General features: G+C 55.4%; 1 protein-coding gene across 1 annotated transcript in view; it reads left to right on the top strand.

Annotated features, from left to right (window-relative positions):
• The window catches only part of LOC128828471 (uncharacterized), a gene marked incomplete at its 5' end in the record, with an annotated part of 134,817 nt that overhangs the window by 117,063 nt on the left and 985 nt on the right, over nt 1-16,769 (top strand). The window contains 14 exons of the mRNA XM_054013169.1: nt 418-549; nt 4,817-4,948; nt 5,773-5,822; nt 6,241-6,342; nt 6,734-6,908; nt 7,280-7,396; nt 7,702-7,934; nt 8,213-8,377; nt 13,162-13,359; nt 13,903-14,138; nt 14,883-14,949; nt 15,724-15,815; nt 16,084-16,252; nt 16,369-16,476. Coding sequence (XP_053869144.1) covers nt 418-549; nt 4,817-4,948; nt 5,773-5,822; nt 6,241-6,342; nt 6,734-6,908; nt 7,280-7,396; nt 7,702-7,934; nt 8,213-8,377; nt 13,162-13,359; nt 13,903-14,138; nt 14,883-14,949; nt 15,724-15,815; nt 16,084-16,252; nt 16,369-16,476 — 1,976 coding nt within the window. The remainder of the gene's footprint in view (nt 1-417; nt 550-4,816; nt 4,949-5,772; nt 5,823-6,240; nt 6,343-6,733; nt 6,909-7,279; nt 7,397-7,701; nt 7,935-8,212; nt 8,378-13,161; nt 13,360-13,902; nt 14,139-14,882; nt 14,950-15,723; nt 15,816-16,083; nt 16,253-16,368; nt 16,477-16,769) is intronic.

Here is a 16,769-nt window from a genome sequence, read left to right as displayed (position 1 = left end):
TATCACTGACTGATATCCAGGCATTAGACTAGCCCTCCTGTTATTTTCTATCCCCTTCCTCCAAAGCAGCTCCCCATTTGTCCCTTCCAGGGGTGGACGGCTCATTCAGGCATTGCCGTCTGCACTGGTATGGCAGCATTGGGCATCGCCAGATCTGCTTAGTAGCTTTAGCAAGCAGCCGGCGCGTGTCCTGGCAGGGCTGCTTTTCCCTTCCCAGCTGGAGCGGCTCATTCCGGACAATAGCCAACTCGCTCCCGGTCGCTGACCCCAGTCACTGAACTCCTGGCTCTAACCAGCCCCGTCTCCCCAGAGCACGGTGCATGTCGGACACCTGGATTATCCCCCAGCAGTGTCACCCCAGTGCCCAAGGTACAGCTCCTAGATCAGCCTGACCTAGCGCTTTCTCTCTCCTTGCAGACATTGACGAGTGCCAGCGAAACACCATCTGTGAGCCCCACGGGAACTGCTTCAACATGCCAGGGAGTTACATGTGTAAATGCAGTTGGGGATTTGGGAAGAGTCAAAAGGATTCGTCTAAGATCTGCACAGGTACAATGGGAGCTGGAAACAGTCGTGGGAAAGGCATGATGTTTCTGGCTTTTCTGCAGTGTTGCTAACGCGTGGCTTTTCCTTAAAGCCCCACCTCCCGGAGTCATGTGATTCTGCTTTTGGCTAAAATCAAAATTAGGGCCTGGAGGAAAAACTGCCAAACGTTATGCTGGGGCGATCGACAGCTCCCAAACCAGAGTCAAACAAAACGAAGCCAAAATGAATTTTTTTAAAAAAATCTTGTGATTTTTAAACTAACCTCATGACTTTTCGGCAGCCTGGCTCACGGTTTGGGGCTTTTATTGATTGCTTGGCGTTGGCGATGACGTTAATGCACGGCCACTGAGCTTACCCAGGATCTCTGAAACTAACCCGCTTGCCTGAATGGGGAAACTAACCAGGTTGCCCTGAGGTCTCGCTCTTTCTCTGCGCCACACCCGGGCAGTGTCTGTTCTGGCTCCCAGCCTGTCTTACACATTGGAAACTGAGCCCGGGGACTGAAGGTCGCCATGTCCCTTGACATGCTGCTTAATTCCCCTGAGGGACCAGTGTAGGGCGTTGGGGATGTCATTAGAAGCTGCAACATCCCCCCAAACCTCCAACTGCAATCAGAGCCCAAGATGCTCTTTCGTAGCAGAGCTTTGAGGTGGGGGCAGGTCAGGTCTTTGCAAAGCAAACTGGGCTGAGACGGAGCCGAGGACTCTGTGTTGGATCAACCTTTAATACAGCTTGGGCTCAACAAGCCCATTAGTTTCTGGAACCCCATTAACCGAACCCTCAGCAGCTGCTAAGGCAGGGGAAGGAGCTGGCATCATAAAGGAACTAGTTTGTGTCATTAGCACGAATCAAACCTAGGACCTGTCTGCTGAAGGTACGCAGCTCGGCTGCTGGAGCTAAGGGAGTAACTCCATTAGCTAGTCATTGTAGCAGGCTATCTACTTATGGAAACCAGCCACTACAGCAGGAAAAATGTGCTTTCTCCTTAAGGGGGGAAGGGAGAGCTCAGTGGTTTGAGCATTAGCCTGCTAAACCTCAGGTTGTGAGTTCAATTCTTGATGGGGCCACTTAGGGATCTGGGGCAAAAATCAGTGCTTGGTCCTGCTAGTGAAGGCAGGGGGCTGGACTCAATGACCTTTCAAGGTTCCTTCCAGTTCTAGGAGATAGCCTATCTCTACTTATTTATTTTTGTTCCATGGCTCAGCGGGCTTTGCTAGAGGCTGGCACATACAAGCCCCCTCACAGGCATGGCATATGCCCGTTCCCTTCCAAGAGGTTTAACAATGGCGCAAAAGTTGAGTTTCCTGTCAAAGAAACAAGGGATTTTTTCCAGCCTTGATGCACTCCCAGCTGTGAGCCAGGAGACACAGAGCTCCTCTGTGAGGGGGAGCAGAGGGTAAAATCTGCCTGGTGAGGCAGGGGAGACGCATTCTTGGCCTTCTATGGAAGAAACAAGCTGAAAGTGGCAGGTCTAGTGGGTCGGGTATGAGATTGGGACTCAAGAGACTTGGGTTCTATTCCCAAATCTGTCGCTGCTGGGTGTCCTTGGGCAATTCCCTGCCTCAGTTTTCTCTCCCACCTCTTGTCTATTTAGACTAGAAGCTCTTTATGGCAGTGTGTGTGCAGCGCGCTGGGTGCTGCCTTTATGCAAATAACGACCGAGGGGAAGGGGTGTAGCGGGAAATAGCAAAACGCTGTCACGGGAAAGAGAGAGAAGGGGAGTCTGAGACAGAGCTGCTGGAACACGGCCCAAGGGAAGGATCTGTGAGCGCTCTTGACTCTCCCCGCTGATTGACTTGTTTGCTGATGTCCAGGTGAAGGGGATTTTAGCCACAAGGATTTCTGTGAGGAGCAAATGTGTTATGGATAAATATCGGGGAGAGCTTAATGGCCAGAATGAGTGTGTCTCTGCACGTACAAGCCTGGTCCCTAGGTAGAAAACCCCGCTCCCTGCACGGGGTGAGTGACCCTGCTGCACTATGGAGCACCGACATCCTCCGTGTATCCCCCCTTTGCCCGGCAGCTGGCACGTTGGCAGCCAGGCGGGTGCACGGCCCTCCAGCGTTTGGCTAGATCACAGCAGGGCTCTCTGTGCCCGGGCAGGGCGGGGCCTGTCTGTCAGATCAGACTCTCCACAGCGGTGAAAGGCCCCAGGAGGCAGCGAGGGCAGTAAAGTCCCCTCCGTTTGGGGCCGGATTGGTGACCCGCTGGGTGGCGACTCCGGCTGGGGCTATGCTGGGGGTCAGGCTGGGTGCGTTTCTTCCAGCTTCGGCTTCCACAGGCCGGATCGGCAGTGAGTGTCATCTGTCTCTGGGCTCGGTGGATTCGCCCCGCGGGGCCCTGGGCCTGGGGGTCACAGCAGGGTCCGGGAATGGACGTTGTCGGGCCACTGCTCACTGCGCAGTGTTAGGAGTAGGGGGATCCCCTGGATCCAGATGGATTCCAAACAACCCGTTTACCAGCCGTGCAGGGCCTGGCCGCATGTGGGGGTCTGTGGGCTTCTGCCATCAACCCCCATGAGCGCCACCAGAGAGCAAAGAAACTAGTTTAAAGGGACAGCCCCCAATTCCCCTGCACTCTCCTGGGCACAGCCCACCCACCTTCTCCTAGTGCTCCATGGGAGGGGTGGTGCTGGGGGTATCCCGAACGGGGAGGGGACCCATCGGGCTGGGGTCTGTAACTCTGAGCATGGCGCCCCCTTCTGGCGACCAGCTCCAGTTCAGCGCCCCCTTTCTTCCCTTCCATTCATTAATGATCTGGAGGATATCATGGACTGCACTCTCAGCAAGTTTGTGGATGAAACTAAACTGGGAGGAGTGGTAGATACACTGGAGGGTAGGGATAGGATACAGAGGGACCTAAACAAATTAGAGGATTGGGTCAAAAGAAATCTCATGAGGTTCAACAAGGACAAGTGAAGAGTCCTGCACTTAAGTTGGAAGAATCCCATGCACTGCTACAGACTATGGACCGAGTGACTAGGCAGCAGTTCTGCAGAAAAGGACCTAGGGGTTACAGTGGACGAAAAGCTGGATATGAGTCAACAGTGTGCCCTGGTTGTCAAGAAGGCTAACGGCATTTTGGGCTGTATAAGTAGATGCATTGCCAGCAGATCGAGGGACGTGATCATTCCCCTCTATTAGACATTGGTGAGGCCTCATCTGGAGTTTTGAGTCCAGTGTGGAGCCCCACACTACAAGAAGGATGTGGGAAAATTGGAAAGAGTCCAGTGGATTGCAACAAAAATGATTAGGGGGCTGGAGCACATGACTTATGAGGAGAGGCTGAGGGAACTGGGATTGTTTAGTCTGCAGAAGAGAAGAATGAGGGGGGATTTGATAGCTGCTTTCAACTACCTGAAGGGGGATTCCAAAGAGGATGGATCTAGACTGTTCTCAGTGGTACCAGATGACAGAACAAGGAGTAATGGTCTCAAGTTGCAGTGGGGGAGGTCTAGGTTGGATATTAGGAAACACTATTTCACTAGCAGGGTGGTGAAGCACTGGAATGGGTTACCTAGGGAGGTGGTGGAATCTCCTTCCTTAGAGGTGTTTAAGGTCATGCTTGACAAAGCCCTGGCTGGGATGATTTAGTTGGGAATTGGTCCTGCTTTGAGCAGGGGGTTGGACTAGAACCTCCTGAGGTCCCTTCCAACCCTGATATTCTATGATCATAGCTCCCGGATTCTTGGCTTCCCCGTGTCTCTGGCGTCCGGCCAGGTCACACTGTGATCCCCGTTCTGCGGGAGCCTTTCAAAGTCAGACCCCCTCTCCTATCCCTGCTAGCGAAACTCTTCCTCCGGGGCTCCTAGCCCCCCTTGACTCAGGCCCCCACCACTGGGCCCAGCCCTCGGGCTGTAGAGAAGCCCCACCTGTCCCCTCCCAGGCGAGCTTCCTTCTAGCTAGCGCCCTGCATGCAGCCTAAGTCACTTCCCCTTTGCAGCTTCACTAGCTGATCGCCCCCCCACCGCCTTAACCCTCCTCTGTCAGGGCTGGTGCAGGGAGGGGATCGCAGGGTCCTGGTCTGGAAAAGGTTGGGCCTCTCTGATCTGGTGGGTGGGGGAGGGGTTGCTCCGCAGGGATTGGGGCACTGCACGTAGCAGGGAAGAAAGGAGAATAGAATAGGGGTGTAGATGGAGTAGACAGACTGACCGACAGACCATGCCCCCTGCAATCGGTGGGGGGTACCTCCATGGTCATTCGCCCCCCGTGCGCCCCCAGCCGTGCTGTGAGTGACACACACACACACACACCCCGCTTTCCCCTCTCAGACATCGACGAGTGCCGCAAGACCCCAGATATCTGCGGTCCCAACGCCACGTGTATCAACACCTACGGAAGCTACTGGTGTGAGTGCCGGGCCGGCTACGTCCCCTCCAACAGGAACAGGACCCTGTGCGAAGGTGGGTCCTGCCGCGGGGGGCATGGAGGGGGCACCTGGGGGGGCTGGGCAGGGCCTGGGGTTACACAGACAGAGGTCTTGCTCGAGCGGGCAGTGAGCTGGGAACTGGTCTGGGACGGTGCCAGCCCTCCTGCCCCCCATGGACGGGAATCCCACTGGGTCTCAGCCCTGGCTCGGGGGAGCTCAGCCTCTAGGCCCTCACCTCCCACCAGCCCAGCCTGTCCATCCACTGGGGTGTTTCTGGTTGTCTCAGAGCCACAGCCACCAGTGTGCCCGTGTCTGGCTCTGGGAGCGGAGCAGGGGTCACTCCAGGGATGCCAGGGGCCGGGCATCTCTCCCCCTCCCCCAGCAGTCCCTGTATTCCTGCTGCATGGCTGGAGTCTCTGCCCTGGGAAGATGGCGGCAGAGGGCGCAGTCTGTGCCTAGAGGCCACTGTGGGGCCAGCCCGGGGCTCCCTGCTGGATTCACTCCCCCACCAACACACACCAGAACCACGCACAGCTGTGGGGGAGAGGGTTGAGGGGAGATACGGCTGGGATGATTCCACAGCCCCCGCCCCACCCCACTGCGGCTCAGTTCCCCTAGGACTGGGAGCGGGGAGGGATCCTTTCACAGAGACCAGCTTGTGGGCAGAGGATGGGGACAAGGGGCTGGGCACATGTGTGGGGCTGAGTGTGTGTGTGGGGGGGTGGGGAGTGTCACTGCTCCCCCTGCTGGAGGGAGGGAGTCCTGCTCTGTGTGCCTGGCTCTGGTGCATGCACCTACCCAGCCAGACCCCACATTTCCCCCACCCATCTCTCACTCCTCCTTCCTTTCCATCCCCAGAGCTCACCTGCCCCTGGCTGCTGGATGGTGACAACTCTACCGAAGCCAAGGTGAGTGGGGCACAGACCCCGGGGGTGGGACAGACCCCGATTCCCCTTTAGTGCCACGTTGCTTTTCGCTGATCTCTCCCCACGAGGATTCTGGGGCCAAACTCGCCCCTGGGCAAAGAGCCAGTGGCCAGTCCCTGGAGCCCCTGCAGTCCAGCCACGGCCTAGGCCTTTGCCCCGGGGTGATTCTCACCCTCCAGGATCGGCAGCATCAGGCTGCTGCAACTCGCTTCAGCTTGCAACCGCCGTCCCCCCCCATCCCTTGCAAACGCCGGGCACCCCCTAGGGGCCAGACGGGGCATTGCCCGCGCTCCCTCTGGCGCCTGGCTTCTGAGCCGAGGGAGCCTCTCAGGACGGGGGGGAGGTGGGCTGCGATTCTGTGATCTCTTTTCCTGAGCCAGGCCTGGGCCTTGTTTTGCAGAACCTCCTGGGCAGCTTCCTGGCACAGATGGGACGTCTCTGCAAGGCGGCGCTGGAGGAGCTGAAGCAGATGAACTCTCAGAACGCCAAAGGGAAGCTGCAGGTGCCAAGCCAAAATTCGGGGCCTTGCTGGGTTTGTTCCCGTTAGGGGGAGGAATCGCTGCTCCTACTCGGATCTAGCCTCAGGGCGATCTATAGGGATGCACTGCCTGGAACAGGAGAGAAATAAACAGCAGCACTGCCCAGAAATTCCCACGCCTGACTCTCCAGGGGGCTCTGTGCCCAAGAAGCTGCTCTCCTAGGTTCCTAGGCTAGACGGGATCATTGTGATCATCTAGTCTGACCTCCCAGGCAGCAATGTCAATTGCAGGAGAACTTGTCTTTCCTTTCAGGGGGATTGTGGGAAGGCAGTGGAGGACTAGCAATCTAGGAATGGGGGGCGCGGCAGGGGATCAGGCACTGTGCACCAACACCCCCCACGTTTGCTTGGCCAGGGCTTCTTGGACATTCTGGAGAAGCAGATAAATCTGGTCGGGCAGCAGAGCGAGAGCGTGGAGTGGAGACACCAGATTGCAACGGAGCTGATGGCCATAGTGGAGAAGCTGCTGAGAACGCTGGCCCTGACCCTGCCTGACAGCACGATCAGCATCGCATCCACCAACGGCACAGGTCAGCACTTGGCCACGTGGCCCCAGTTGGGCTTTCATCACCCGCAGCCTACGCTCCCGCCCCACTCCCCATAGCGCCCTCTGCTGGGAGATGGGCGCTCCCCCCTACAGCCAGTGCTCCCGCCCCACTCCCCACAGCGCCCCCTGCTGGGAGACAGGAGCTCCCCCCCACAGCCAGTGCTCCCGCCCCACTCCCCAGAGCGCCCCCCCACAGCCAGTGTTCCTACCCTGCTCCCCAAAGCGCCCCCTGCTGGGAAAGGATGGGACTGGTGTAGCTAGAATCCCTCCCTGCAGCCAGGAAAGCACCTTGCCTGGCTACAGGCTTCCTCTCCATGTCTCTGTTGTGAGCCCTGGCTGGCATTGTGGTTGCAGAGCTGGGGCTAGCGGTCAGGCAGGCTGGGAACCAGAACCAGGAGACGGTGACGCTGCAGCAGAGCAAGACGCAGATGGAATTAAACTGGACCGGAGCCCCAGGGCAGAAAAATGAAGGTATGTGGTCATCGCCTGTGCTGGGGTGGGTATAGCGATGGGCACGGCCAGGGCATTGGGAGCAGCAGCACAGCACCCTTTGGTGCCAGGCTGGGGTGTGAAGGGGGACAGAGCACAGCCAGGGCATTGGGGCCGGCACCCCCAGCAGTCCAGTGCCCCCTAGTGCCAGTCTGGGATGTGTATAGCAATGGGACAATGCCAGGGCATATGGGGTAGCATCCCCAGCAGCACAGCGCCCCCTGGCACCAGTCTGCCCCAGGGCCCCTCCTGCCCCCCATTTCATCCGTCTCCTCTGTCTCTCGCAGGCTTCACGCTGGCCGGGCTGCTGACATACCAGGGGATGAGCCCCATCCTGGAAGGTGCTGGGTGGGTGGAGGGGCCCGAGTGGAACAAGATCGGCCAGACGGGGAAGCAGGCACAGGAGCCCGGGCGGCCCAGCTACCGTGTGCTGTCTCCAGTGGTGTCGGCCTTCATCAGTGACCCGAACCCCCAGGCACGCAGCCTCTCCGTCAGCATCCGCTTCAGCCACCCGGTGCCGGTGAGCCCCTGGGCTGGGCATGGCGGGAGGAGAGCCTGGAGCGCTGGGGGGCAGAGCCTGAGGCTATCTCTAGTAACACCCCCCCACCCCGGGCAGCAGGCGAATCCACCTCCCACCCAGGGACAAACTGATGCTCTGTGGCCCCAGGGCAGCCCAGCCCCTCGTACCCCCCCAGCCTGCCCTGTTGGGGCCTGGGGAGTCCTGGCCCCTGTGCAGCCCCAGCCAGCCCCCCACCCCACTCTTGCCCCCCCATGCACCAAGCGTCTCTCTGTCCCCAGGAGAACAAGACCGATCTGCGCCTCCTCTGCGCCTACTGGGAGCCTGACAGCAGGTGCTGGGCCACCGACGGCTGCACCCTGCAGAAGTTGAATGCCACCATCACCCGCTGCCAGTGCAACCACCTGACCAGCTTCGCCGTGCTCATGGCCTTCTACGAGCTGGAGGTAGGAGCAGCCCTCGCTGGGGCCTCTGGTCTGGTCTGGTTCTGCTCTTCCCCTCAGTCCTCCCCAGCAGAGCCGGGGGTCACTCCAGATCCCCCTGGAGTAAAGCCATTCCCCACTGCCTGGCGGGACCCTGGATCTCATCAGGGCACAAGCAGCCACCCCCCAAAGGGCACAGGGAGACTCCCCAAGTAGCAGCGACCAATGTGCCTGGCCAGGAGGTTGGGTAAGGGGGGCCCGGGCCGCGCCCCACAACAGCTCAGGAGCCTTCTGCCTGCAGCCCTTCCCCGCCCCCCATTCGGTGCACTTGCTGGGTGGGGTTTAGCTGTGGGGGCCAGAGCAGGGGGAGCAAGAGGGGAGTGTTGGAATTAATCCAGGGAGGGCGAGGGCCTGTTCTGCCTGTGTTGGAGCCGGGGGGAGAAGAGAAATCAGGTCCCCGCCCTCCCTGGATTAACTCCTGCTCCATTGAGAGCAGAATGTCCCGGCTCCATTGGGAAAGGGCCAGTGCTGAGAATCCATCCGGACCCCGGGGAAGCTGTCCCAGGGTTCATTTACCCTCCCTGCCGATTTCCAGTGTGACGGTCTCGCTTCCAGCCCTTTGGCTGCGAGACTGAAGAGCCCATGATCACAGTCCCTATAGACTGACCCAGTCACCCCTTCCCTGTCTCTGCTAATCCAACTGAGCTCCTGGAGTCTGTCACTACAGGGCAGGTTTGCGAATCCTTTCACCATCCTCACAGGCCTTACCAGTATTCATGAAATAATCTTGTTTATTATTACTGATCATTAGTACACAAGGAGACTTCACACATTAGAACAGAAGCACATGCTTAAAGTGAAGCACCTGCTTTACCATGGTGCCGATTCAGAATTCTTTCCCACACCCCAGGCAGGAGCTCCTCAACCTCTTGGGTTCTTTTAGTAAAAGCCCGGTTTAAAGTGCCCACATTCATTTTCTTTGACTTTGTCTCATTCCTCCCGGCTTGTCCTCTCTGTTAACCCCTGGAACGCTCTGCTAACGAGACGACGCACAACTAAAAAAACCAGCCCCGATTTGTTTATATATATATTTATGTCTACACATATCTATCTATCTATATAAAGAAGCTTTTTAACATTAGCAATAGTAATCTCTTGGGTATGTTTGTTTGGTTTTTGTTTGTTTTTTACTAACCACTTTAATATGGAATTTTATGTTATTTCTTTTTATTCTTTTTTCGTTCCTTTATTTCTTTTTTTCCAATAAATCCAGGGTTTGGATTCTTCTTATTTTTAAAAATTATTCTTATTTTTTTTCCTGCCTATTAAAAGAAATTAAATTAAGCAAAAGCTGCACTCATGGTCTTTAACTCGATTTGTTATTGCCAGAAGGGGCGGGGATGTAATCGATTTTATATATATATATATATATATATATATATATATATATTTGACCATCTCGGCCCTTTGTGGAGGTTTCTAGTTTAACATAATTACGAGGAACGGCAGGGAGAAAACGAGATTCTTCTAACGACCATTGAGGCTGTCAGAGGCAGCAGTAGGAAGCCAGTAAATTAACAAATTGATAATTGCTCAAGAGACAGCAGCAAATATAAATAAATAAATAAAAGAGGAGACTAAGGGGGGATATGATAGAGGTATATAAAGTCATGAGTGATGTGGAGAAAGTGGATAAGGAAAAGTTATTTACTTATTCCCATAATACAAGAACTAGGGGTCATCAAATGAAATTAATGGGCAGCAGGTTTCAAACAAATAAAAGGAAGTTCTTCTTCACACAGCGCACAGTCAACTTGTGGAACTCCTCGCCTGAGGAGGTTGTGAAGGCTAGGACTATAACAGGGTTTAAAAGAGAACTGGATTAAACTGATAAGAACAGATTTAAATTTTATTAGAGAATATTTAGAAAAAATAAACGATACAGAAAATTTGAAGCGTTAGTCATTGGTCATTGGGGGTAACATGCAGAGTAAGGGGGTATGTTGGTGTTTTGGGGCTGGGCAGCACACATAGTATATACACACTGCAATGTCCCCAATGAGGGGTGGGTAACCGGTGGGCGGGATCAGGAGACAGTCGATAAGCGGTGAGGGTCTATCACCCATATGGGAGGTAGAGACAGTCATGGGTATAAGTAAGCGGGCTGGGTAATGGGGATGGGGTGACCCTCACGTGGCGGGATTCAGCCAGGTTTGGTGGGTTCAGGGCTCAGGGGATAAAGTCCAGCAGGGAGTGTGTGTGGGTGCACGAGGTCTCCCCGGCTCACTCTCGGTATTGGCGGTGGCTGGTGATGTGGTCGATGTAGATGTCCCGAGACCAACAGATAGTGTCCGAGACCATTAGGCGTCTCATGAGCCGTGCATAATGACGGCCCACCCCACAGGTCCTCAGCACGCGTTCGTTACACGGGTCCCAGGGCCCCAACGAGCAGAGCGTCGACGTGCACCTCGTAGCCCTTAGTCCGCAGGGTGTCAGCCAGGGGGGAGTATTTTTTGAGCTTGCGGGCTCGGGCTTCGCGGAAAGCCGGGGTCCTGTTCTCAAACGGAATCGCTACGTCGACCAGGATGATCTTTTTTCCCACCTCGTCCGTGACGACGATGTCTGGGCGCAGCGGGCTGTCGGTGCCGGGGACGGTGCGGTTGACAGTGATCTCTCCCAGACGCGGGTTGATGGCCTTCACTAGACGGTCCTGGACGGCGTTGTGGCGTAGCTGCCAGGCTCTGGTGTGGGGCTTGCAGCAACATAGGACTTGGGGCAGGGTTTCGTTGACGTACCCGCACTTCCTGCAGCGTTTGTCCCGGTTCCCATGGTGGATGGCACCGTTGAGCGGGACGCAATTCAGCCGGGCGCGGTGAATGAATCGCCAGTTGGCAAACCGGGTGAAGCTGCCTGAAATTCATGGTAGTTAAGTCCATTAATGGCTATTAGCCAGGATGGGTAAGGAATGGTGTCCCTAGCCTCTGTTTGTCAGGGGGTGGAGATGGATGTCAGGAGAGAGATCACGTGATCATTACCTGTTAGGTTCACTCCCTCTGGGGCACCTGGCATTGGCCACTGTCGGTAGACAGGATACTGGGCTGGATGGACCTTTGGTCTGACCCAGTATGGCCATTCTTATGTTCTTGTGTTCTTATGGGGTAAACCCAAATCTGGAGCTAGGGTTAAATCCAGCCAATGCTCTGAGAGTCGAGGGAGAGCTGCACTGGGAGATGCAATCAGAGTGGGTGTGTGGTGTATGTGCTCCTGTGTATGCGGGCATGTTTCACTTTCTCCACACCACTCATGATTTTATATACCTCTATCATATCCCCCCTTAGTCTCCTCTTTTCCAAGCTGAAAAGTCTTAGCCTCTGTGAGGTTGTGCAGTCTATATGGTTTTATAAAAACTTGATAATAAGTGAATATAATGTAACTGGGATATGCTTCATGCAAAAGGTCTCTTGTAAGGTATCATTACAAAGCTTATAATCTACTGAGTGTGATCATCTGATTTGTATAAATGTACCACTCTTGTATCTAAAACTAGAAATATAAAATGTAACTCTGAGGGCCTATTGTAATTGTGTAAAGTGTGGGCCATTAATGATGGTTTGGAATCTTGATGACTCCCGTTAACAAGGACCATTGTCTGCAGATGGCTGTGTTTACCTGTTAGTCTTCCTATATATGTGTGTGCTGGCAAGTGGGCAATGAAGTCTTGCAGTGACATGTGATCATGTCACCTGAACTGGAATCCATCTTCAACCTGATGCTTTTCCAGTGAGGGGGGGTGGAAACCCAGAGGGACAAAGGGTTACCGCCTTATGCAAAAGATATATAAAGGGGGGAAGAGAACAGAGGGGAGAGAGGAGCCATCATGAAGAATCCCCTAGCTATCACCTGAGCTGGAACAAGAGCTGTACCAGGGGAAAGAATTGTGCCAGACCTGGAAGGTTTCCAGTCTGAGAAAAAATTTACTGAAGCATCTCCGAGGGTGAGATTATCTGTATTCAGTTTGATTAGACATAGATTTGCGCATTTTATTTTATTTTGCTTGTGACTTACTTTGTTCTGTCTGTTACTACTTTGAACCACTTAAATCCTACTGTCTGTATTTAATAACCAGGGGCGGCTCCAGGCACCAGCGCAGCCAGCGGGTGCCTGGGGCGACAAGCCACGGGGGGCGGCGTGCCGGTTGCCGTGAGGGCGGCAGTCAAGCAAAATACATACCGGTAGAGCCACCCCTGGCAGTATAGCACCTCTGAGGAACAACAACAGTTCTGAACACTAGAGGGCGCATGTGGGTGGACAAACACAAATGTGCACTCACACCAGTAGGGGGCATTTGCACGCAGACACTGGAGCCGCCCCTGTATACTGCTAACCGTTAATGGGGATTCTCCTTCAACTCATCTGTCAGTGACCTGAGTTTTTCAGGCAGCAGGATCTGGGCTCTGTCCCTGCCCTGCCAGACATTTCTGAGCAGCTGCCGGATGCAGCCTAGAGACAGCTTAGGCAGCCGTGGGCTTGTGACAATGTTGTTCCCTGGCATCTGTAATGGAGGGATGGGGGAGCAGGAGCGAAGAAGGAAGAAAAAGGGTTCTAGTCCCACTTGGCTTCAGGTCCCAGTGGGGCCCTGAGTCAGCCTCAGTGGACCCCCTTTGTAAAGGGCTCCCCCTCTGAGAGCACTGCAGCCCCCTGAACTGGGAGAGGCTGTGATGCCTGATGCCCCCTGGGAACACACGGGACGTGGCACCTGAACCCCTGGACTCTTTTTGCTCCCAGGGCTTTTCCTTTCCTGTCCCCAGGAAGCGACTCTCAGTCTCAACATCATCACCTACGTGGGACTGACCCTCTCTCTGCTGTGCCTCTTCCTCGCCATCCTCACCTTCCTCCTGTGCCGCTCCATCCGCAACATCAGCACCTCCCTCCACCTGCAGCTCTGCCTCTGCCTCTTCCTGGCCGACCTGCTCTTCCTCGCTACCGTGACCCACCCCAGCAGTCAGGTACGTCCTGATTCTCCCCTGCTCTGTTCCTCCACTCGCAGCAGGGCTGGGGTGTGTGGCTTTGAACCCCTTTGTGCTCCCTGGATTCTGGGCTGTGCAGGACACAGTGGGGATTTCCGGGGGGATGTTTCCACTCCCCGTTAGATCCCTTCACACTGGGCACAGTGCTCTGAGTGTCCCCAACCCCTGGAGTTCAGCCAGTTCTATCCCTATGTCACAGGCTCCCTGTGCCTCGATTCCTCTCCTACGTGACTTCCCCCTGGTCACCCAGGGACTCTGTGGCAGGGCTGTGAACAGAAACTGGATCCCCTGAGCCCTGTTCTCCTGCTCTAACCACTAATCTCTGCTCCCTTCCTGCATCAGCAATGTGCACCTGCAGGACCCTCCATAGACCGAGGAACCTGCCGTCCCTGGGTCACAGAGCGCTATAACTGGAGAGCTCTGCTAACAAGAATCCCAGTGTGACCACCCCTGGCAGGTCTCCCCCATGCTCAGCATTTCCCTTCCCCACCGCAGTGTCCCTGGGCTCTCTGTCTCCCCCAGATGGCGTGTGCTGTCATTGCTGGGCTCCTACACTACCTCTTCCTGGCCTGCTTCTCCTGGATGTTGCTGGAGGGGCTGCACCTCTTCCTCACCGTCAGGAACCTGAAGGTCGTGAATTACACCAGCGCCAGCCGGTTCAAGAAGAGATTCATGTACCCGTTCGGCTACGGATTCCCAGCCCTGGTGGTGGCTATTTCTGCAGCGGTGAATCCTGATGGCTACGGAACTTCCAAACAGTACGTGCAGCGCCCATCCCGAAGGGGAGCTGGGATGTGGCTTCCATGCACTTGTCCGGCTCACCCCAGGTCTGACTTGAACCGAGATTTCCCGGCTCACCCTGCCTGGGAGCTGAATGTCCCCCTGGGACCCTTCCCATCCCCACGGACACTAAGCTGCCCCGAGTGCTGTAGTTGAGTTGCCCACCTATCAGACATCTACACTCCTCACCCCACTGATGATGCAGAAGAACAAGCCAGAAAGATCCCAGCTTGACTCCCAGCTCCCAGGCTGGGTTTATAGGGCTGGTGGGCAGGAAACAAATGCACCTTCTTCCCGTGTGCAGATCCCTGAGGATCCCCTCTCTAAAGTGAGCGACTCACTAAAACAGGGCGTGGCGTGTTCTAGACACCCCAGGCCAGATCCTCAGCTGGTGTAAATCAGGGCAGCTCCACTTCCTTCAGTGCAGCGAGGCCAACGTCCATCCGCTGCATGTCTGGCCCTCCAGCAATACTGCGCCCATCCACCAGAAAGGGTCATTTGAGGAGGTAGAAGAGGAAGTGGTGGCTGAAAGCAGGAGATGCTGAGGTACATGGGAAGGGCTGTTTACCTGCTGCCCGCAAGAGAGTCGGCCATGTCCCAGGCAGGCTGAGATCCATCTCGCTTTTGAGAGCCAGCTGCCCTGTGACCCCCCCTCTCTGCCCCGGGGCTGAAAACGGGCAGTAATCCCATTAAATCACCTTCTTCTTCCTCCCTCCCGCTAGCTGCTGGCTCAGCCCGGAGAGAGGCTTTCGTTGGAGCTTCCTGGGTCCAGTCTGTGCCATAATCCTGGTGGGTACCTCCCAGAACCACAGGGCCCATTCTCCTCTCACCTCTGCGACGCCATTGATTTCAGTGAAGCAGGGAGGAGAACGTAGCCCATAAAACACAAGGAAAGACCCAGTTAGGTCCCACCTGGCTCATCTGCTGTGGTCAGTCCCGGGATGAGTCCCTGTGCTGTATCCCCAGGCCTACAGCCTTTACTCGGGCACAGCTCCCATGGACGTCAGTAGGAGTTTTGTCAAGTGAAGACAGAAGAGTTTGATCTAGTCTAGTTACTGACCCAAGGAACGAGGAAGGGAGAGGGCTACACTCTGCAGTGGTTTTTGTAGGGGGGGAAACAAATGTCCCTACATATTCCTCCCAACCACCTGGGGAAGTTGGGGGGGGGGGGCGGGATTTCTTACAGCGTGAACGTGGCAGGAAGTATTCTAGAGACAGAATCTGGAATCTCTGAGCCAGACCCTGCTCTCAGTTACACCAGTGTAAACCCAGACTAACTCCTGCCTCCAGTGGAGAGGCTCCATATTTAACTCTGAGCAGTATCTGGCCTCTGTGATCCCATTGATCCATCTCAGCCCTGGCTGTGCTGTCAGCTCCACGCATGGGGAGGGACCGAGAGCTGCCAGGGGATATTACAGGAGAGGGGATGATTCCCACCGGAAATGAGCAGTCCCCGGTTCTGCAGTGTTCGGCTCGTTCCCCTGGGATCGTTCTCTGCCTCTGCTGGAGTCACCGGCCCCGGATGGGATGTTTTACAGGAAATATTTCCCACTCATCCCACAGATAAATATAACGTTCTTTGTGCTGACCCTGTGGATCCTGAGAAACAGTCTCTCCTCCCTCAATGCAGATGTGTCCACCCTCAGAGACCACAGGTGAGAAGGCAACAAAACAATCCTGGAGGGTCAGATGTCTTGGTTTGGAGGGTCCTTGGCACTGGGAGGGTGTGAGGGATTGCAGAAGGGGAACAGCATATCTAGGATCCATTGGAACAAATTCCCATAGTGTTTGCATTGACAGTAAACCTGTCCCACACAGGAAAGCCAGGGACGGTAGCTCCATCCCACTCTGCCCAGATCCTCCCGACCCAATTGCTCTCCATAGGGTTATTGTAACGGGATCTCTCCATCTGCCTTTATCCAGGTTACTGACCTTTAAAGCCATCGCCCAGCTCTTCATTCTGGGCTGCACATGGAGCCTTGGTCTCCTCCAAGTCGGCCCAGCAGCCACGGTCATGGCGTATTTATTCACCATCGTCAACAGCCTGCAGGGAGCCTTCATCTTCCTGGTGCACTGTCTCCTCAATCGCCAGGTAATGCCCACGCCCCGTCAGCTCCCACCCAGCACCTTCACTGGCCTTGCGGTGGCCATGTCTGATCTTCTCCGAGTTAGTTACATAGTGCAGTGACCGTGTCCCTCCCTCTCCAGGTGAGAGAGGAGTACAGGAGATGGATCAAGGGATTCCGAATGTTCAGCACGAAATCTCAGACATCCGATCTATCCATGTCTGCTGTCCCCACCACCAGCACCAAGACGGTAAGAGGTCCTCTGCTCTGTTCCAGTATCAGCCTGTGACACAGTCATCTCTAGCTGGGTCTCATCACTGCTGTAAAGGTGATTTGCCCCCGAATGATGCAGGATGGTTATGAGCCAACTGTGAACATCACTGCAAGTGTTAGTGAGTTGGTCACTGTCGAGGAGTATCCTAGATGTCTTGGGCACCAGAACAGAATGTCCTGTCCTGGCATCTCCGCGTTCCCTTCCCTTGGCTCTCCTGAGAGCTCCAGGGGTCACTCACTGTGGACTAGGCAGGCATTGGCTCTTGCAGT

The sequence above is a fragment of the Malaclemys terrapin genome, chromosome 23, assembly GCF_027887155.1.
Source record: "Malaclemys terrapin pileata isolate rMalTer1 chromosome 23, rMalTer1.hap1, whole genome shotgun sequence".
Classification (NCBI taxonomy): Eukaryota; Metazoa; Chordata; order Testudines; family Emydidae; genus Malaclemys; species Malaclemys terrapin.
This window is presented reverse-complemented; position numbering and strand designations above follow the sequence as displayed.